The sequence below is a fragment of the Eublepharis macularius genome, chromosome 3 (assembly GCF_028583425.1).
Source record: "Eublepharis macularius isolate TG4126 chromosome 3, MPM_Emac_v1.0, whole genome shotgun sequence".
NCBI classification, from domain to species: domain Eukaryota; kingdom Metazoa; phylum Chordata; class Lepidosauria; order Squamata; family Eublepharidae; genus Eublepharis; species Eublepharis macularius.
Window position 1 is genome coordinate 154,058,382 of NC_072792.1, and position 22,980 is coordinate 154,081,361.

Below are 22,980 nucleotides of genomic sequence, written 5' to 3' on the forward strand. Positions count from 1 at the left end.
TTTCTCCACACACTACATAATTTGCAGTGCCCCAAAGCCTCAACTTCCTTTGCATTACACCTCCAAGGAAAGGTATTCCAACCTTTGATTATTTTGATTGACCTTTGCTTCACCTTTCCTAGCACTATAATATTCTTTTTGAGTTGCAGCAACCAGAACTGTGCATAATTTTCAAATGCAGCTACACCACGGATCTAGGCAAAGACATGTTGATAACAACCATTTTGTTACCCATCACTTTTCCTAATAATCCCTACAGTAGACTTGCCTTTGTCACTGCTGCCACAAAGATTCATCAAGCTATTCACTGTGACCCCAAGATTTGTTTCCTGGACAGTCACCATCCTCTTAGACGTCTGTGGTAGACAACTATCTGGCTTCCATTATTGTGATTTTAAAGCATTTTGAAACATCCTGGAGGGACCTGACCTTTACCTTCCCTTTCAGCTTCCTTTTGACTAATCCCCTCAATTTTGAGAGGTCTGAGAAATATAGTGATGTTGTTGGACTTTGGGGGCAATCTTCAATTCACATAAATGTTTAAATAGCATTGCAATCACTATTTTCAATTGGTACAACAACTGTAATGTCTCACATCCCATCCAGGATCATCTCCCCTCCAGCTGGCTTCATGCCCAGCTACAAAGCATAATAATGTACAGTATTGCCAATTTCTCGTGATTGAACGTATTAGACCAATAATGTGAGGGTAGTTGAAATCTCTCATTATTACACAATGGTCTCCTCTGGCAGTCTTCCTTATTTCTTTCTCCATTTAAGATCATACTAAGAGTTTTTATCAAGGGCTGGATGACAATAAGTCTCAATATTCAGGCCCAGTATTTGCACCCATAGTGATTCTGTAGAGAGACTATTCCTCTTTTCTAAATGAATGGACTCTATCATTTCTAGATAAATGACCTATCTGATGTACTGAACCATTCCACCTAGGGGTGTGCAACCCAGATTTGGGGGGGGGGGAATTGATTTTTGGTGACATGGCTAAATCCAGCTTTCCCAAACCAAATCAGAGATTCTGAGATCTTATCTGGGAACCCAGATCCAGACCCCCAAATTTGAGTAAATCTGGGCTTCAGCCTCTGACTGGCTCCTTTCTGGGCTTCTCATGCATTTTTTCTAAGGGGAAGGAGGGGAGGGGGAGTGAAGCAGAGGCAGAAGGGGAGGGTGAATGAGGCAGGGAGGGGAGAATGAGTAGCCAGTCCATGCAGGAGCTCTCTTTTCTGCCTGGCTTCTGAGAGGGACACTGGTCAGTTGGGCTAAATCACAATAGTGTCCCTTGCTTCAGTTTGGTTTGGGTGGAATTCTCTATTTTGATATGATTCTCTGGTTTGATGTTAGTCCCCTTGATTTACTTTAGTTCTGGGATGATACCATATGTTCCCTTGCTTCAGTTTGGTTCTTTTTGGCTTCCTCTTGCATTTGGGAGTGTGCCTGTGGCCACTGGCAGACTTGCACCTCTATGTTTCTGCCTGACAGCCTGCTTGGAAATGTTTTCCCCATAGAAACAATGGAGACTGGCCAGGGGCACCTTGTTCAGGGGCCCAGACAATAGGACCCCAGGGTTGAATCTTCCCAAATCTTGGGTGGTTTTTAGAGGACAGTCAGGAGTAGGTTCCCTGAAAATTTGGTGGAATTTTCTTGAAAAATTACCCTCTAGCCCCTATTGGATAGCCCCCAGATAGTTTTCTCCATAGGTAACAATGGTTGAGTAATCCTGGGGTTCTCTGATCTGTCTTAAACAAAACAGAGAATCTTTCCTGGATTTCAGGAATCTCAGAAGTTTTTTTTAGATCCCTGAAACCTGGATCTGGATAGCCTGGATTTTTGAGGGGGTACACACCCCAAATTCCACCCCCAATGCATCTTTACTGGTCATTCCTATATAGTTTATATCCTTGATACCTATATCCTGCTGATTTTCCCTCTCCTACCAGCTTTCCAAAATGCCTGCTATATCTATGTTCTCATTTAATACAATATTCTGTATTTCTCCCATCTTCACTCAGAAGGCATATGCATCTCCTTGGAGTGATTTTATGATGTTCCAGACCTAGAGGGTAATTTTAAAAAACAACTATGTCCTACCTGTATCTGAAACTGTTAGATATAAAAGGGACTCTGCTAAACAAACACATCATCATTTGACAGGGGATAATCGTTATTGAGTGAATTATGGAAGTTGTTCCAGATTGTGTGATCCACTCATTTGGGTCCACTGGAATAAGTTAATTGCACTCTGCCAAAGCTCAATACCTCTGAAATAGGTGATTCTGCCCATCACTAATTAAAGGTGTGCTGAGCAGGCCCAGTGGGATTTTTTATTTGCTGTGCTTAGCCAAGATTCCACATCAGAACTTGCTTTTGAAACTTCATTTACTTTAAAAACAAATCTTATAATGCCACACAGGGTGGCATTCAAGTATAATGCCATATGGGGCGGCATTCAAGTAACAAGGCCTGCAGCTTTTATATTAATTGTGTGGTTCTTCAATATTTTTATGTTTTATAACTATATTGTAATGTTTTATAATTCAGAATTAACTCCTTAGTGTAAATCCCAAATTAAAATAAACTGAAAATTGTGGTTTAATAGCTCAGAATGTAATGCAGAAGATTAATAAACACCATATATGTGTCTGTTATAGCAGTTTGGTAAAAATAATTTCTGGCAAACAAGTGATTATTTGTATCTAGCTACTGAATAAAAATGGAACAATTTTCTCTCCTACAAAGACAATTGGTTTCTTATTGTGGTTAAAAAAATAGCTCGATAAGAGAACAAACTTCTAGTAGTATACAAATGATTTTAAAAACACACTAGTTATCTGTACAGCAAAACCAACATTCATGAGAAAATTGGCAAGACACCTATGAGCTACCTTTCTACTTAAAATACAACTAAAATGTATGCAATGCAAACAAAAAAGCTCAGTAAAAACTTCAGAAACCAAAAACACCTAAAGTCACAATATAATCTCAATTTAATATCATGCTCTAACTAAACACAGCATTAAACAAAATTACAGATATAAGCTCTGAGAAGCTAACACATAGTATAATCACAATATTTTTGCAGAATACAAATTACATAGACAGAGAGTGCACATATACAGATTGTCCACAGAGAGAAGGACTATACCAGGTGTGGCCAAACTTGCTTCATTTAAGAGCCACATAAAATAAACATCAGATGTTTGAGAGCCGCAAGACATGATGCACTGAAGTGACTTCAGATAAAGAGATGGGTTTGGGGAGTGTCCTGAAAGTGACATCACAAGAAGGGGTGGGGTTTTGGTGCAGTAAGCTGGAAGTGACATCATCGGAAGGGGTGGCGCTTGGGAAGAGCCATCACCTGACCTTTGACTTGGATGTGACATCACAAAAATGATGTCACATCCTTGCTAGGCCTCACCCCCAAACTCCCCAGGTATTTTCCGAGTCAGACCTAGCAACCCCAACATTTTTACTGAAAATATGAAAGTCAAGGAAAGAAAGAAGGAAGGAAGGAAAAAAGGAAAAGGGAGGGAAAGACATGGAAAGAAAGAAGGAAAGGGAGGAAGGGAAAGACATGGAAAGAAAGGAGGAAAGGAAGGGAGGGAAATAAACTAAACTAAAATGTATGGCCACGGCGATACTCAGAACCCTCTGGGAGCCGCACAATATGTGTAGAAGAGCCACATGTGGCTCCCGAGCTGCAGTTTGGCCACCCCTGGACTATACAGACAATCCAGTCAGTGCATGAAAGATGGAATGGGCAGAGCAGTTCAGTCCTCCTGCGCCATCCCCTCATTGATTGCATGTGCATATATAATATGAATGGCTTTCTGTACTTAGCATTATGTGCAACCACAGGCTATGATAAAGCCATAAAGGCTTCATATATATTTTATTTCAGCATAAATGCTAAGCTCAGAATTCACACGCTCCTTTGATTTGATTACCAAGCCTACAATCGTTAGGCTTTATTCTGGCCTATTTTTGTTTTATTTATTATCATTCATTTAAAATTAACACAAACACTAAAAGATTTAGGTCTCCATAGCATCCAAAGGCCTCTGGCATTTTATGCAAGCTGGCACCTTCCATTTGAACCACTTAAAAAGTGATAACAGTTACTTTGAAATTGACATGGTTCAGGCAAAAGCTGTTCTTCAAAGAGGAACTGGCATTAAAAATCCTCCTATCCCTGTTTGGGCTTTGAGCATGTGGCACATATAGGTTTCACAAAGAACACAGTCTGGGTTGTGGGGCTATTATGTACTTAATAAAATTAACATTAGCTACAGAAAATAGGATTTGCTGTGACATTTCAGCCAAGGGGTTCTTTTCCACAGCTGAAAAAGAGACCATGGGGAAAGAGATAACAACAACCCTGATCCTATTTTAAATCCCTTGCATGATTTTATTAACGTTTTGAACTGAGCTCCTCTCACTACACTGCAGAGATATACAGAACAAGAGCAAACGAGAAAAAATAGAGCTTATTTCCACATAATTTTTCCTTGCAGAACCTACCGTTTATGACTGCTGTGTGCTGATGCAGGACATCTACTGGAGCTTATTTACTTACCTCAGCTTCTAAAATGGATAATTTGTCAAGTAGGTTAAAAAAAAACCCAACCTAAAATGCAGAATTGTGTGCAATGCATTTTTGAGGCAACCTGGAGACTAATACCCTATCCATGTAATTTATCAACTGTAATAATTCATCCATCATTTTATGAAATTCAAACGCTAGGCAATGAGGGTTCTGTTCCCACAGAAACATGGAATGGAAAGACCACTAAAAACACTATAGAAAGGATGAAATTTATCCTTTCATCCTTCCCCTCACCTTTTCTATATAATGAACCTCATTCTTATCTAGAAAAGAAACCACATCATTTGACTTACGGTTGGCTGTTCTGCTTTGGTCACTTTGGACACTGTCATTTGATTGGTTGCTTGAGATTGAGGAGACACTCGAGCTTCTGACAAAACCGAATGCTGCTAGTTTAGCAGCAGGCAACCGCGAATAACCAGGTGGGCGAAGTCCAGATGGACACGGTTTGGGTAGGTTTGACTTTATGGTGTTTGGATTTGGGCTTTTCTTCAGATCAGCTGGGGAAAAAGGAAGACAGATATGTGCATTGAAAACAAACTGCAGGAGGATGACAGAAAAACTAATAAAACATCAAGTGAAATACAATAATCATTGTATTTGTTGAAATAAAAAGTCTTAAGAAATATCTTAAATATCTTGTTTCCTCTCTGAAAAGCCCACAGCTCAGTGGTAGAACATCGACTTTGCATGCTTAAGGTTTCAGGTTCAATTCCTGGCATCTCCAATTAAAATGGCCAAGTTGTATGTAACACAAAAAACCTCTGCCTGAGACCCTGGAGAAATGCTGCCAATCAGACAAGACTGGCCTTGATAGACCTATGTCTGAGTCAGCACAAGGCAGCTTCTTATGTTCATCTGCACTGCATCATCTTCTCTCACGTCAATCCAATTTTAGAAATCCAGTGGTTAAAAACACCCCTTATGAAATACATCTAGGGCTGGCAGGCCAAGCCTGGCAACTACAGGCAGGGTGGAGTGGGGATGCGTGTGTGTGTGACATCAGCAGCAACACTGATGTACAACCCAGAAGTAATAATGGGTAGCTCTAGGAATCACCAAAACTTTACAGTAAAACTCTATGGTTTAACCAAAGAGTTTCCAGCAATTCCAAGAGCTGCCCATTGTCACTTTGGGGTTGTACCCAGAAGTAATGCAGTGGTGCAGAGACCAGAGTCTTTTTTTCCCTTTATTTTTTTTAGCAGAACCAACCAGGCAGCATGACAGCACACACTTCTGAGTTCTGAAGCCACAGCCATTTACAAAAGTTTCCCCCCTTGGCTTTCGGAGGTTTCCTTTTGTGGGCAAAAGGAGGAAGGTGAAAGGGAGGGATGGCCACTCTCAGATAGCAACTTAGGGAGAGCTCTAGCTGTCTGTCCCATCATGATGATTCTTTCATGAGAGAATGAGATTCTCATGAGAGAATCGTCATGATGTGACAGACAGAGCCCTCTCCCCCTAACTTGCTGCTTAAGAGTCACTTTCTCTCCCTCCCCCTTCCTCCTTTCCCCCAAACTTCCAAAAGCCAAAGGAAAAAGGAGGAAGCATCCTCTTCCTTTATGAAGAGGATGCCCTGAATCAGTTCATAACACTCAGGTTTATAGGTCTTCAAGATAATCTTCTAACAATACTTCACTACCCCATCTAGTAGGTTCACAATTTTATCTCACAGTTATGTAACAATGTACAATTCTCATATATCTGCTAAAATCATACAAATGTTTTGTTCCCATACTGGCAATTCCTGTGGCATGTTTAACACTTAAAATGTGCATACTGTTTACCATTCTCCAACTTTGTGGAGCATATGCACAAAGTCTCTGCCACATCCAAAGGTATGTAGTAGAGAAAGCAGATGCTCTGTGTTACTGTTAACTGTTCCTACTTGGCACATGGAGTATCAGCATGAAATAGCACTTTCAATGACCCTCATGTGAAGACCATAATGTATAAACTGTCCCCTGGCAAGGGCTAGACTGAATGGCTTCTAATGCTCCACTCGTTAAAGGAATTCATATTTTGGGGCAGATGTGCAAACGTTATGGCCCTTTTAGCAGCCATTTTTAGCCCCCTGTAGAGCTATTACCACACAACACAATACCCAGGGGCTTTGTTCTAAGTTCATTAGAGTCTAGTGAAATGCTTGCCTAGTACAACTGCAACTTTTAGAGACTGGGGTTTTTTTGCGCTAAGCTGCCGTCGTTGGTTGCCCTTTTGAAAACTGGTCAACGCTCTGTTCTAAGGTACAGTATTTGATAAAAAATAAACAATGTTTTTTTGTTTTAACAAAGTCATTTTAGTACCCAGCATTGATTTGAACCTATCATCCAACAGAGCTGGGGCGGGGAGGGGGGGGGGAATTGGCTCAAACCTTATCCCAGCTGCCTGGTTGCCTGAAGCCAGTTACAAAATTAAATGTTGCTGTCTCTACTTTACAAGAATCAATCTCCTTGATACTTTAACAATCCCTTGTTGTGAACATGAAAGTGTTTTCGAAGAGAGATTAGTTGACCAAGATAGTCATTACTCTGGAGCAGTAATGAAACCTGCATACATGCATGGGGGGGAGGGCTGAAACTCCTTCTCCATGTGTGTTGCATTTGTGATCCAAATCAGATACCACATATGGGAGAATTAGGTAGAACTCACAACTCATGTCTGATTGATACATACAACACAAGATAAGGGCTCTGCACCCAACTTGTGTACCCCATAATGCATAAATTGGTTCTATGGCTCACACAGAAAAGGGGATTCACCTTTCTACAGGGCAAGAGACAAACAAGTGAAGAGTGCAGAATTCTCCCTGAGATTTACCTCCCTGCTGTCTATCTCCCTTTTTTTTTCACACTGGAACCTTGATACCAGACGTGAGCAGTTTGGCAAAAGCACTTGAAGAGAGGCACAGCGTCTGCATTCCTTACCAGTATACCCAATTTGTTGTAATTTTCTCATTGTAAGCAATTGGGGCAAATACATTGTCTGTATATATGGCTCTACCACTGTCTTGCTTAGGTTTAATTCTCAGCAATCTCTTGTGCCTGAGCTACAAATATGGAAACAGGTGAACAAAATCAAATATCATGGGTTCCACAGTTGGGGTATACAAAAAAAAATGCGCATATATAACATGTGACATATTGATATAAGAAAGAGAGAAATAATTTCCAACTTCCCTACCAACCACCTGACATTCATAGTTAATCTCCAGCAGCTCCCATTAGCCCTTCAATGGATATTGTGGGACCTATGTGGCCAAAAAGCCACGTAGATCAGGAAGCGGTGGTGAGGAGGGGGCAGCTCCTCCAAAGCTCTGTGAGCAGAAGAGGGAAGATTAAGTTTTTTTTCTTTTTCTTTTGCATAGTTAAAAGGGGCTCCTGGAAGATTGCATTCCATGGAAGAACTGTAACCATAAACTTTAGAAGAAACACATTACTGGGGAGGTGGCCTCTCCAAACTGGCATACAATAAATACAAAAGTGAGACTTTTAATTGGAAGAGTAACATGGGATATATGTATACATCATGATAACAGTAACTAATTTCCAGCTCGCCTGTGTCTAAGATTTATCTCCTTTCATTCATGATTATAAAAACAAAAGATGCCCCAGTCGGGGATTCACTCATAATCACACATAGCAGCCTCCCATGGTATCTCTTTAAACGATGACCAGCAATAAAAATGTGATTGCCCATTTCCCCAGCACCGTACTACATTATACAAATTCAGCTACCCAGTAAGGCAGTAACAGCTTGAAACTAATAAAGTTCTTCGGTCTAGTCTGGTGCTTCTGTAAGTACAGAGGCAAAGAAATGTCGCTTACAGCTGCTTCGGGGTGACTACTGCCACTATAAAGTGTGCAATACTACAGAGTAAGAATCTACATGAAGATAAACTCTTCATTACAGCATATTAGGTCTTCCCCTGGTATTGCAGCCTAAAACTTGCTTTAGTTTCACATTAATGAGACTACATACATGGAGTATAATTTCTAGGTTTTGAGGTTAAGAAAAAAATGGCAAATTTTGTTCTTGATTATACAGCTCAACATTAGGCACAGTCTTGGGCCCTACTAACTTGGCAACTGTTATACGAAGATAACTAGCAGTTGGCAGGTAGGCAGGATGCCAGAACATTCACAAATGCAGATGCTACGTGCATCGTTCATTTTGTTGTTATTTAACTGTTTGTCTCAGACCCTTGAAGATTTTTTTCCAGATAGGAAAGCTCAAGCTACTACAAAATGCTGTGGCACTTTTCTTCTTTTGATCTCATGGAAATACATAACAATTGTGCAGTGACTTGAATTATTACACATGGTGAAGAAGTTCAGGGTTTTCTATAGCAGGAAACTGGCCAGCAAACTGGCAGGGGGCAGTGGTGGCATTAAAAACATTTCTGCTTTATGTTCACCTTTTCTTTTTCTATAGTTCCAATAAATTATTATCTTTGCATCCTGCAGTTGCCTGTTGGTGCCATGATTCCTTGTGGTTTGCAGTTTTGTTCCCATAATGAGGGGCAAATCTTTCCTTTTGATGCTCAGCAGTCCACTGCAAAATGGGGTCTTCTTGCATTAATCACCACCGACCTCCAATGCCCAAGTGCAAGCAGGCAACCAGGTAGGCAGGCAACATGATTGTCTGAAACGCCCCCACACCACCCCTGCAAATAGACCTATGTTTTTTCCATAAGTTTTCCTTTTGCTGTGGACAAGCAGGATTATTTTTCAAAGGTCAGAGGAGGTGAATAGTTCTCATGGGGCTTGACTTAAGCTTGATGTAGGTAATTTGTTTTTCAGCATATTGGCAGATGCTGGCTGGGAAGGGGAAATCCTAAACAGGTCTGCTCAGATATAAGTTGTATGTTATTCAATAGTGCTTACTCCCAGGGAAGTGTCTTTAGAATTACAACTCCACATTAAATAACAGCATAAAATATTGAGCAGCTTAAAATGAGTCTCATAAAACAGTTCTAATGCTAGAAGAAGACTACAGAAATGATGTTAAAAGATGAAGCCCATAATTAAAAGCCTAGATAGAATGGAACATTTTGGCCTAATGTGTGAAAGAGAATAGGGTAGATGCCAGGCAAAAGGGGAAGCCAGTTCACAAGGGATGTGCCAAAATTAAAATATAATATATATCTTCACCTGCCTACAGTGCCCTTCTGATCTTTACAAACATTCAAATCTGACATTGTAAAGGTCACCCACCAGAAACCAAGGAAGAAATGTTCTCCCAGAACATTTTCTCTAAACTTAGAGCCTTCACAGTTAAAACTGTTCCTAGGGCAGCTGATAGCTACACCGACTGAATCAAAGTTCCTTAGCAAAAGTAATTGTGGTGTTCTAATTAGACATGGGCATGAACCAAAAAATCCCCCGAACCATGAGGTTTGTGGTTCATGGATTTTCAGGAACCAGGAACTGGCATGGAACTGGGGTCAGTTAGGAACCAGTTTGTGGTTCGTGGTTCATGGGTTTAAATAACCCTTCTGGGCTGCTTAGCAGTGGCAAGGAAAGGGGCTTTTAACAATTTAAAGGGCCCTTTCCTGCCTGGCAAGTGGCAGGTCCTTTTAAACTATCAGCTGGCAGGAGGCGGGGGGATCCCCCCTCGCTGCCTGCCAACTGATAGTTTAAAGGGACCTGCTGGTGGCAGGGCCCTTTAAACTGCCCAAACCCCACCACGGCGGCCATTTGAGGGGCAGGGAGGCTGTTTTCCACCTCCTCTGCTGCCCTGCGGGCCCACAGAGGGACATAGAAGGCCGAAAACAGCCTTGCCACCTCTTGCAGGAGGAGGAGGCCATGGGCCACAAGAGTCATCAAGGTAAGTGTGGGGCTGGGGCTGGGGGGGCTGGGGCTGGGGTTTGTGGCTGTTTAAAGGGCCCTGCCGTTGGCAAGCAGCAGGTCCCTTTAAACTAACAGCTGGCAGGCAGCAATGGGTGGATCCCCCCCTGCTGCCTGCCAGCTGATAGTTTAAAGGGCCCTGCCCTTTAAACTATCCCTGCAAGCTGCAGGGAAAAAGTTTAAATGGCCATTTCCTTGGGGAAATGGTCATTTAAACTGTCCCTTTCCCAATACGACCCAAACGAACCTGAACCAGTGACCAGTTCGTGGAAGTTCGTAGAAAGGAGCTTCCATGAACCGGCCTGGTTCGTGCATTTTTTTGGGTCGTAATTGGATTTGTGCCCATCTCTAGTTCTAATTATCATTCCATGCATATTGAATTCTCTCTGCTGGGTCTGTAGATCCCATTAATACCTGGGAGACACCTAACACTGAGTGGATTTTGTATTTTAACTCTTGCACTTTCTTTGCCTTTATCTTTTATTTGAGTGTTTGATATACTGCTTCACAACTGGCTGTCATTTTACCCTCTCAGTATATAACTGTATGTATAGCTTCCAACTTTCATTTTGTGCATTTGAGGAAATAAATTCTAGCCTACAGCAACCCTTTCTTCATTATGCAACGATCTGGGTCATTTATATGGCTCTTCTGTAGCATGAAAATCCAAACAGAAGTAAGGCATCGATGAGTATTCTGACTCTGTGAATAGTAACAGTCTAATATGGAACATTTGGTGCCACCTTATACTGAATTAGACCATTGGTTCATCTAGCTGACTTCTGTCATCTCAATGGCTACAGCTCACTGATGTCTCAAGATCCTTCCCAGCTGCTATTACACAGCATAGTGCAGCACAGCATACCCTTTTCAGAACTCTTTCCTAAGACTGGTATCTTTTAGCTGAAGCTGGGATTGACTGAACCGTGGATTGACTGCTAGCTAAAGGACATTTTGTACTGCAAAGCAATGGTCTCTCTCCAATGAAATCAGTTACTAGCCCTTTTCATTTATTGGGAGAAATAATGCACAGGGCAGTAGGGAAGAGAACGGTTGTGGCAAGGTCTGCCTTGATCTACTTGTGGGTTTTCTTATTTTTTTTTTGATATGTGTATACAGCTCACATATGTACATTTGTATATGTGGATGGCTCTCTTCATGCAACCAGGAACCTCTTTTTAGGATTCCCGACTTCATGGAAGGAGACCTAAATGCACACATTTGTTTGAAACATACTTTCCAATGAACACACATACATCAGAAGTGGGGTTTGCTTCCAAAGTATTGTTCCCCCTCTCCCCATGTGCTTTCATTCTTCCCAATTAGAATATGTGAAAAGGACTGCTGTGTACCAGCTAGTTGTCCCATAGTCAGCCACTCCCAGGGATTCTCATTCCCTGGTTCTTTTCTTCTCCCCCTGCCTTGTCTTCCCCTGGCAAAATGCCTTCCCTTGTTAGCTTGTAGAAGATAATAAGTGAGAAAGCTACTGTTTAGCACTTGCATTTCATCATTTCTCCTCTTTGCAGGACAGCTATCGGAGCTTTTTCTTAGTTTCATTGCTCTAATACCACATAAAACCATTAAGGCAGATGAAAAGAGATACGATGCAACTCAACAGTGTGTCAAATTGGAGGAAATATGTTGGCAGATACACAGAACGTCACATTTCTAAACAGTAATGGATGATTTTGGAATTTATCACATTATCGCAAACAGAAAAAAATCCAAGTGATCCGGAGAGATTTATATTGCTTAGATTTTGTTCTTTCAACAGAATGATCATTTCAAAGTCTCTCACTCCCCTCCCCCTTAAAATTGCATGCATGAGAAAATAATCAACAAAGTAGCATTTGTTAAAGTGACAGATAGGTATAACCATTTGCACATTCAACTAGAACAAAGTAAATTTTGAATAAGTATAAACCTACTAGATTGAAAATCTCATGTGGCATTCTGGTTTCTGACACTGTATAAGCAGCTTCTTTTGCTACTACAATAAAAATTGAATCCAGTAAGATTCAATTCCACCAATAATTAAGTGAACACTTTTTTTTAAAGTCCACCTTCACACCTTCTCTTGCTACAGTTCAGATTCAGGAGGACACAACCAAAACAGTTATAATTAGAATGATCAGAATATAAGCTGCAGCCACCCTGGGAATGCTCCCGCGCTCCATGAGGCAGCCAAATTGGGCCCAAATCAGGCTGTATCAGGCCCAAATCAGGCCATTGCAAAGCACAAGAGTGCTCCCATGCTCCACAGCAACCCGATTCAGGCCCGAATCGGTCCTGAACTGACCCCAAACAAGCTGCTGCAGAGCACAGGAATGCTCCTCCGCTCTGCAGCAGCCCAATCCAGGCCAATTTGGGCACTTTCCACTATCTCAGCCCTGGCCTTCCACCAACTCTGATCTTGTGGAGTGGGAGCAGGTCCTGAGGGACTATGGGCCCAGGTTCATGTCATGCCCGGTGGTGGCCTAATGGCTGTCTCAGAGGCTGGTGGCAAGGTCCCCTTGCAGGCTGTGGCTGGGTGGGCTGTAGTGCTGCTGGAGCATGGTTGGCAGGTACCTTTGCTTTGAGGCCCTCCCCGATCCTACAGGTTCTCCTCATTCCCTGGCCTTGACTACTCAGGCTCTTTCTTTGAGCACTCTGAGTCACTGGGCTGGTCAAAGAGTGACACAACACTTTCTATCCTTGAACTCTTCATAGGCCTGCCAGGTTAGCAGGCTTCATGAATCAGGCAAGGTCAACAACAACAACAGTAGACCTTTGCAGGCCCCTATGAGGAGGACCACTGAAAAACATATTATACCTGCAATGCAGATGCCACCAAAATGGTATCTCCATAGCAATTTCTCCCTCTTCCCCCTTCCCACATCTAGGAACCTTAAATGTATAAGACAGAAGCATCACATAGTCAGTTTCCCCTCCTCTTTGTTATGGCAGTGGTTACCTTTGGCATAGAAACATTAACTCATAGTGATGCTCCAGGATGTTATAACAAGAAGAGGAAAAACTCAACAAGAGGATGCTGCTGCTGCAAAGATGCACCTTCATCACAGTCCTGCAGGATATTCCTTGTGGAGAAGCTTCCCTTGTCTTATCAGAATCCCGCTTGCTTCGCTTTGATGTCCCTCCCAACAGCGACCTCCAAAGTTGGCCCAAGATTAGGCTTTAATTCCATAATCACTAATAACTCCTAGTCCAAGATCAACTATTTCCTTTGTTTTTCTACCATCCCCAGAGTCTCAACAGGACATATATGCTGATCAAGATGCTTAGGTCGGGATTGTAAATATTTTGTCCATGCATGATCTCTCAGTGTTTTGCCACCCTTTCTATAAAGCACTACAGAAAATCTTTTCTGAAGATAACTACATTTTCTGCCCAAAGGAAGAAAAATCAGCTTACAAAACAAGTTGTTTAGTTCACAGCCAGGAGTCTTTTAGTTGCTATTTTATATTTTGTGAAGGTGTGCCCCTCCCCAGCTTGAAAAAAAGCTTTGGCAACCATTTCAGTATTCATCTTGTAATGTTCTCTCCAAAGGAATATACAGAGTCCATACCCAGGGTATCAAAAGTGAAATTGGCCAAGCTTTGGAAATGGAAGGAAATGGTAAAATGTTGCCAACTAATGAATGACACCAACTGCTCAGGCACAAAAGCACACATGCAACCTAAATTACTTGCTTTCAAAAAAGAAATTTCAAGCATCTTCCAACTAGCCTTCACAAATCAGTATGGGCAACTTCTTGCCTCTCCTCCCACTCCCTCCACCCTGAGATTCAAAAATACTAACAATGTTTGGGACTGTTCAGGGAGAATATCAGAAAAATAATACAGTACGGTATGATTCAATAAATATTCTCTATAGGCATAGGAGTAACTGATCAAAGGCAGAAATGCATACTTCTAAAGAGAAAAATGGTGAAGATTAATAGTGTTGGCACAAATTTTTCTTAAATATTTTCACATCCATGGTCAAGAGGTAAAATATAAGTGAGATATATGGAAATTGTATGTCTCTTCAAAGAGTATTGTAAACGTTGAAAGCATTAGCCATCATTCCAGGAAAAGTCTTGTATAATTTAAAATCAATGAAATGCAGAGCTACAAAAGCTACTGTATGTTGTTTGCTCCTATGTTGTACAGCATAGCATTCTGGAAGGGCCCTATCTGACCCTCAGCAGAGGCACATGGAGCTACTGGGAGAACACAGTAAACTTAGCTTCCATGATCTTACTCAATTCGTGGAAGCATTATATCAAACCCATTCTACTTAATATCCCACTGTGGCAGGAGAACTCCTGTTGGCAACCTTCATTGCCCACTGCAACTCTAAGCAGTGGTGCGCACAGTGTTGTCACTCTAGGAATTCCTAAAGTAACATGATGTCACTTCCAGTTTTTCTTGGAAATAACATCATGGCATACATAATGACAATGCCCCCCATGTTCCCACCCGCAAAGTCCCAGCTTCTTGCCAGGCATGGTCTGAGCAACCCTATATACCCTATATTAGAGGAAATTCATATTGCTACCAAAGAAGTAGAATTCTAGATACTTGAGAAATTATCAGATGGAGGATTGAATGATCTGTAACGATAAAGAGTGGTGAACATTAATAAGCAGAAAAAATGAGCGTTCCAAAATGTAAAACACTATTAAAACTAATTTAAAATAAAATAAATCAATTTTATTATAAGTAAGACCATGGCACATTACCTGTAGCATCAGGATGGAAGAGTGTGGGAGAACTTGTTATTGGACCTTGTTGATGGATGCAGCTCGCTGAAGATCTTTGACTGGCAATCAAAATCCTACTTTTTGCCGATGGTAGCCTGGAAACTGCCCCCAGCCCCAGCTGGGGTTTAAGTATCATGGCAGAACGATAAAAACTTGGAGGCACCTCATAGTGAGTATATGGTGGAGGACAAAATTCTTCTTTCACAGGCCTTTCCCCAACCTACACAAGAATGGAAGAAATGTTACCACAAGAAAGATAATTCTGAGATCTAATACATGTAGTTCAGAAAACTCTCTCCCTGCCTGAGCTGGTAAAGGTGGTCTTGGGGATGATATTGAAGACTCCTAGACTGGTTTTTGAGGGGGACTTTAACATGCTTGCTGAAGCTACTTTGATGGGAACAGCTCAGGATTTCATAGTCTCCATGACAATCATGGGCTGTCTCAGGAAATAAGAGGCCCCACACACTGTGCGGGCCACACACTTGATCTGATGTTCTGCTCTGGGCAAGAAGAAGACAATCTGAAAGTGGGCAGACTAGGGAAGCCAGACAGTCGCTGGGGGGCGGGGGATCCCCAGCCCCACCCCACTCCCTGCCCCCACTTATCTGGCCAGCAGGGGGAGCGCACCTTCTGTGCACTCTCCCCTGCAGCACTGCACGCTCCTGTGCACTGCAGCCACCTGGATTGGGCCCATTTTGGCCTAGATCAGGCCCAGATAGGGGCTTCTGTGGAGCACAGGAGCACTTCTGCCCTCCACAGTGGCCCAAAACACATCCATTTTGGCCCAGATTGGGCTCATTTCAGGCCTGTTTTGGCATGGATCAGACTCGTTTTGAGTCACTGCAGCATGCGGGAGTGCTCCTTCACTCTGCAGTGGCGTGAAATGGGCCCATTTTTGCTTGGATCAGGCTTGTTTTGGGGTGTTGTGGAGCTCAGGAGTGCTTCCACACTCCGCAGCGGCTCAAAATGGGCCCGATCTGTGCCAAAATGGGCCCGAAATGAGCCCGATCTGGGCCGAAACAGGCGCATTTGGGGCTGCTGTGGATGGCAGGAGCACTTCCATCCCCAATCTGGGCCCCTGTGGTGCATGGGCACACTCCCAGGGGCTGTATGATGACATCACTTCCTGGAAGTGACATCATCGTGCTTATGGGAGCTTTGTGTGCACGCACCCCCCTCTACTCCCACAGGTAAATGCAAGTCCCTAATCCCAAACCAGGAGGTTGAGGGGGCCTGGCAACCCTAGGGCAGACTAAAGGTGGTCCCCCTTGTCCTAGATAGATCACGACTTCCTGGGCTTTAGAGTTAAAATAATACCATGACTTCAGTTTCACCAAAGTGGGGAAAAAATTCAGGTAAACCTTCAGATACTTAAACTGCTTTGGGATTATTAGGTAGAATTTGGCTATTGTTTCCAATGGGAAACACCATTCCCAGCTACTCGGGAGCCTGGGGAGGCCAATTTCTTACCTAATAATTCTGAAGTTTCTGGGGACCCTCTTCTAACTCTTCTCTCATGGACACTCAAGTTTCAGGAAGATTGGACTTTGTGGGACTATGTTACAGCCCCTCAAAGAAGGTGCCCCTATCCACCTCCTATCTCCATTATTCCCTATGGGGAAAATTAGAGGGGTTCTAGGTGGCTGGGGGTGGCATTTTGCAAGCAAAATGCACCAACTTTGCAGGGGATCCTCTCCTAACCATCCTCTCATGACCACCCATGTTTTGGGAAGATTAGACATTGCCCCTACCCACCTCCAATCTCCATTATCCCATATGGGGAAAATTGGGGGGGGTCCCTAGGTGACTGGGAGTGGTATTTTGCAAGCAAAATGCAGCAAATTTGCAGGGTGCCTACTCCTATCTGTCATCTTACAATGACCCAAGTTTCAGCGAGATTGAGCTTCGGGGGGGGGGGCATTTTATAGCCCCCCAATAGGTGCCCCTATCCTCCAATTTAAATGCCTGCAGCGTTTTTAAAAAGGCACTCTCCTTCCAAAGAACTGCTGGAAGGAGAGTTGCTGCAGGGTCACCCCTCCCTTCCCTGATCCCCCTCCCTCCTCCTGACTCTCACTCACACCATCTCCAACCCCCTCTTCTCCCTCCCATTGGGTAAAAAAAAGTGCAAAGGTACCAGGAAGCACTTTTTCTCTTGTTATTCCTTAAAGAATGGCAAGGGAAAGAGTGCTGCCGCACTACCTAAAACTTACCGTAGCATTCCGAAGTATTTCAGTAAGCCTTGCTTTGGAGTTTCCAAATCACTTCAGCTATGCTGAGGCTGATTCGGAAATGCCAAATATTTCTGGATCAGGCCCAATTTGGGTCAAAAACCCGGATTCCAAACCCAAAGCGCACGCCCCTATTGGCTAGAGCTTTCCTTTGCAAGGATCTGATTGGAAGAGAGAAATGCCATTTCCAAGGAACTCAGTAGAATAAAAAAACCACCAGCACATGCTGCCTTGCTAGAACTTGAAGGTAAAACTGATTCTTCAGGTGAAGGGTTTTCATAATTCCCAAGCATTTTGGATTTGTGTAACCCTTCCAGAAAATCAAGACGATGACCTGAAACTGTGATTTCCATGCATATTTTTGGCTTGGGAATTTTGTTTTACAAACCTCTTGGAACTACCTCCATAAATTTAAGTTTTATCTTTTTACAGTTTACTTGCTAGTGGAGTGATTTTCTGTACATGGTTCTCACTTTCCTGACTGGATAAACTATGCTAGACTAACTAACTAACTAACTAACTAACTAACTAACTAACTAACTAACTAACTAACTATATATATATATATATATATATATATATATCTTTATATATATATATATATATAAATCTTTATAACCTGCTGTTCTCTCCAATGGGGACCCAAAATAGCTTACATTATTTGCCTCTGCTCCATTTTATCCTCACAACAATTTTTTTGTTTGAAATGTCTTTTATTAGGTAGGATCTCCAGAAAGGAATCTGAAGCAGTGAAGTTAATGAACTTCGTTTGTAACTGGAAAATCAACAAAGGAAGCCTGTTCTGGTGTGCACATTGCTCAATGTTTTAAAAAGACAAATAAGAAAACATTTAATGTTAAGCATCTGGATAATACTACTGAAGACTGAGATGGTATGATTAATGAGTAATAAATGAACAGTGATATACAATAATAATTTATGAATACATTTCTCAATGTAGACAAAATGAATTAAGCTTTCTGGATATATGTAAACCTGAATAAATTTGCAGTTGTCTGAATGATTAATGATTACCTTCCTGGACCATCCTATTTCATCAAGCAACAGAAAAGCAAAAGCTACACAACAAAATACTAACCATGCAAAATATATAGTCTGAAATTTATATAAAGTAAGATAATAATGTAATTGAAGGTGAATTTCCACCCCGCTGCACTTTCCTGGCAGAATGCATAGAGAAGTAATTCTAAAGCTTTTTTCCTCATAGGGCATTGGCACCTGCACATTAGTAAGCAATGCCCCCAAAGTACAGTCACTTACCACTTATTACTTCTGTACACACAAACACGTAAAACACTTAAGGTATAAAATAATACCTGAAATCTGTTTGTTTTGACATTTGTTACCCCAGCCCACAATATCTTGGAATAAAAAAAGTCTCCCCTCTCCAAAAACAATGATCTAGGGGGACATTTTAAATACTTCAGATACATCTCCTTCTGATATTCTGATAACCCCTCTGGAGAATATTTACCTCACCACCTCTTCACAGAGAGATATGGTCCTGGGGTACAAAAATACTCTAGCCACAAGCAATATTCAAAATTATTAAGCATAGATGTTTTCTGTCTCATGTGAAAGTATTTTTCAGGCGCTGGGTATTTGGACATTGTGAAGCACAATGTCTTCTGCTACCACAAACAGGGTGAGTCATATTTCTACTCCAAGATACACTAGAATGTGATTTCACATATAAATATATTGCAACATACACTCTCCCCACTGTGAGGCAGATTTTCCAGCCAAAATTGTTTCCTCGCTTTGACTGAGCAGCCTCAAATAGAGTGTTAGTATTTGTGGTTTTGAAAGTCTGTTTGTCCTACCCTGACATGCAGCTAGAATTTTGGCTTTTTAGTCCATTCCAGAAACATGATGGGGAAAAGCAAGAGGACCCCTCCACCTTTTTGTTGGAAATGGCATTGGAGACTATAACATTCAGAAAGAAATAACTTTATTTAACAGGCAGGGATTGAGTAAGCATAGTAAGGGGTTGGAAATGTGGAGGCAAAATTTTGTTGGTTTTACAGAATACACTTTGTGTAACAGGCAAAATAGTATCCTTGAAACTTATTTTCATATATTCTTGGTTCTTAACAGTGGGAGGTGTTTTCTTAGTAATTTAGGTACAGCAACAATGTTTCTTTAGGAAGTTTCCCTAAGACAGTTCAGTTTATGTAGTACTGTGGTTAAGTGATTTGGATGTGAGTCAGCACTCTACTGGTTTGAATCCCACTACTGCCATGAGCTCGGTAGGTGGCCTTGGGGAGCCACTCCTCTCAGTCCCAGCTCCCCAGATGCATTGTGGGGATATTAATAACACTAACTTGTTCACCACTCTGGGTGAGGGACTAATCTGGAGTTAGTCACTTCCTTTGTGAACCTTTCTTGAAACTAGAGGGTATTTCTGTCTCCTGAGTAGTCTAAGACTGTTTCCCCTTCACAACAGACCCAAGGTCCTCCTCAGAGCCAGCCCCCTTTGAAAACTGGGTTGGAATTAATTTTTTTTTCTCAGAAGATATAACCCCTCTTCTTTTTGACTTGAAAGGGAGTCTCAACCCACTTCCCAATCACTCTAATCAAAACACACTCCCAGCTCTCTGGTGTCTCTATAAACCATACTTCATCTTATGCTGACACTTAGACTTTGAATTCTTAGGTAGAATTCTTCCTCAGGACAGTAATACTACAGTTAAGGCAAAGGAGTCTTCTGCCTTCACTCTAAAGGTGAACCTATCTGACTCTTCTTGTCGGACTCCAACTCCAAGTCTAACTGACCAATCAGAGAAGAGGGAGCAGCCTGTCACTTCCCCGCCCAGATCTCTGATCTTGCTGCACTTCAGAAACCTGATGTTAAGTGCAGTCCGTCATACAGGGATATCCTAAACACATCACTCAGGAGAAAGCCTGACTGATTTCAGCTATACTTACATTCAAGTTCTGGGACAATCCAGACACAACTAAAATGGCATTGAATTTATGTAATCAGACTGCATAATAGGCACCTGGGTCTGCAAATGCCTTTTGGACCTGTTTCCTCAGAAGATGAATGCAATTGTCTGAGCCACCCAGGCCTAGCAGCGTACTGAGTCTTCTGTGGGTTATGGGGTGGGTTCCTTCCATCCATCTCTTTTTCCTGGTGCTGGAGGATGGTGTATAGGCTAGCATTCCACAGGTCATTATTAGTCCAGGGTTCACGGTCAGAGTACGAATCCTAATTCTGCCACTGAAATCAATCATCGTGATCCGGCTACATATATGAACATGTTAGGATATATGTATCAACAGAGAGTCTTGCATTAACAGTTGCTGTCCCCTTCTCTTCAGTGTTGGGGAATGCATGCATAGTCGTAAACTTCCTGTCAATTAAAAAGATCCAGCAGCACTGCAAGATGGAGTCCTGTGTAACTTTGACCCATACTGTGTTGTTTATTTACGTATTATAACATGGTTTTTGATCACATTATCTCCAAGGCAGCCTACAAGAGATTAAAACAATACAGTGTTCTATTTACAGTCTGCACTGTCAGACCGGCTGGCAGGTGGAGCAGAGCTCTTCTGGCAGGGAGGTGGGTGGTGGGTGGGAAGCAGGCTTCCTCTGTCTGCTTGTTTACTAAGTAATAACTTCATCTAGCCATGGTGCTTTTTCTCGAAGGAAGGGGAAGTGGGATCTGTATGGTTACACAAATGCCAGTGCTCCAGAAGGATCATCTGCTGATACCTAGTATTGGGAGGCTTGAAAAACTATGCACTCTGTTGGTTTCCCCTGGTATGCCTGTAAGCTAGAAATGGGAGATCCCCCTATAGAATATTCCAGGGACCTCTACAGAGAATTCTCATTTCCACCTGGGAGAGACATGCAAAAAAGTCCCGTCAATGCAGATGGCTCTTAAAAGAGTATAAAAGAGTCATCAGCTGTGCTTTATTCTCTCCTCCAGGTGAATGAGAAGGGTAAGCATATTGAGTTCCCAACAGTGCATTGGTAAATGCTGGGAAATTGGCAGCAGTGGGAGGGTGTGTGTGTGCACATGCACGCACATCTGGGCAAGGTAGAGTTTGGGGAGGACATGGTGTCACTTCCAGGTGATGCTCTAGGCTGCCTCCCCTAGTCTCTATGGCCTTTATTATAGAAACTAGCTGAAATTCTTAGTGTCGTGTTACATGAAGGCTGTTTTTTATCCCACTCCTCAGTTCCTTGGGGTTGGAAAGCTGAGGTTGGGGGCTCGTAATTCCCCAACCTAGATGGTAAATAGGAGGGTTAATGCATGTCTCAAACAGTTCTACTCTCCTTTTCCATCACAGAACTATTATTTTGTCTGTTGCCAGGATTCTGCCATGCAAGAAGAGAATGGGATCAAATCTTGACCTTGCCAATCCAGCTCTGATATTCATGTTCTCCCCCACTGTGTCATTGTGTGCTGAAGGCAACTACTGCACAGTGTGAGACACTATATATGAGGTACCTTGAGCACTTTTGTGGAAAGATAGGATAGAAATTTCATAAATAAAAAAACCCCAGACATACAAATGTATGTAGGTTTAGGGTGTGCCCTCTGATTCAGGGAAGCGACCTTTATCTTTTTAGGACAAGCTTCATCCCTGAGTGAACATTATGGATAGAAATCCAGTTCATTCTGAATTCCTACTTAAGCTCTATGTGTTCATCAAGCCACTGCCTCACTAATCACTACTGAGATTTTGATCCTGATTTTAACAAAAAACAGCTGGGTAGCCAGAGATAAATTTATTTTAAAAATTAATCAAAACACTTGCCAGGAGCTGAAGATGCATGACAACCTAGAATGGTTAATTAACTTTGCTGTTAAAATTACAACATACTTATGTGCTACGTTACTGTATTTTCAAGAATTTATATGCCATTTGAAAGCAAGAATAATTCAATTATCGCAGCTAAATCTAAGTGTGGCTTCATGTTAGCATAAATGAAAATCATTTGGAGTTGGAGCCTAAGATTCCCTGCTGCTAAACTGGATCCTATGATTATCTTCTGCTAAGTCTTCCTTCAAAGGTGAAACACTTCCCCCCCAATAGAGAATAACTTTTTCTGTCTTTACTGATGGAGAAAAGTCTTTCTTTGTTGGAGGAAGACTTGAGCTCTGTGCAGATGACTCATCTGCATGTTGACCCACAAGCATGCTGGCCCTGCCCCCTGCCTCTGCACAATAGCCAAGTCATCTGCGTGGTGCAAATGCACAGAGGAACTGCCCCCCACACACCCTCCCTTCCTCCCTGTTAGATGTCCCCTTCTCTGCTTTCAGAATGTTGCTGACCCCAATGAGGGGGCATGTGTGTGAGCCCTTCCTCTGAGAATTCACACTGTACAGAGGATTTGGCCATCATGAAGCAGTAGGAACAGGACCAGTGCACTTTGCCCACTCTCCCTTCCTGCATCATGATTCAATGCACAGAAGGGTCGTCCGCAGAAGACTTTGGTGAAAGGGAATCGTAGGAGCCAATTTAATGGAACGGAATCATAGTATCCAACCCTTGGTGATTTTG

General features: G+C 42.2%; 1 protein-coding gene across 2 annotated transcripts in view; it reads right to left on the reverse strand.

Moving 5' to 3' along the window:
* Nucleotides 1-22,980, reverse strand: part of MTUS2 (microtubule associated scaffold protein 2) — a 277,327-nt gene that overhangs the window by 248,820 nt on the left and 5,527 nt on the right. For both annotated transcript variants that reach the window (XM_054974319.1, XM_054974318.1), the window contains 2 exons: nt 15,191-15,431; nt 4,915-5,121 (listed from right to left, as the gene is read on the reverse strand). In XM_054974319.1, coding sequence (XP_054830294.1) covers nt 4,915-5,121; nt 15,191-15,431 — 448 coding nt within the window. The remainder of the gene's footprint in view (nt 1-4,914; nt 5,122-15,190; nt 15,432-22,980) is intronic.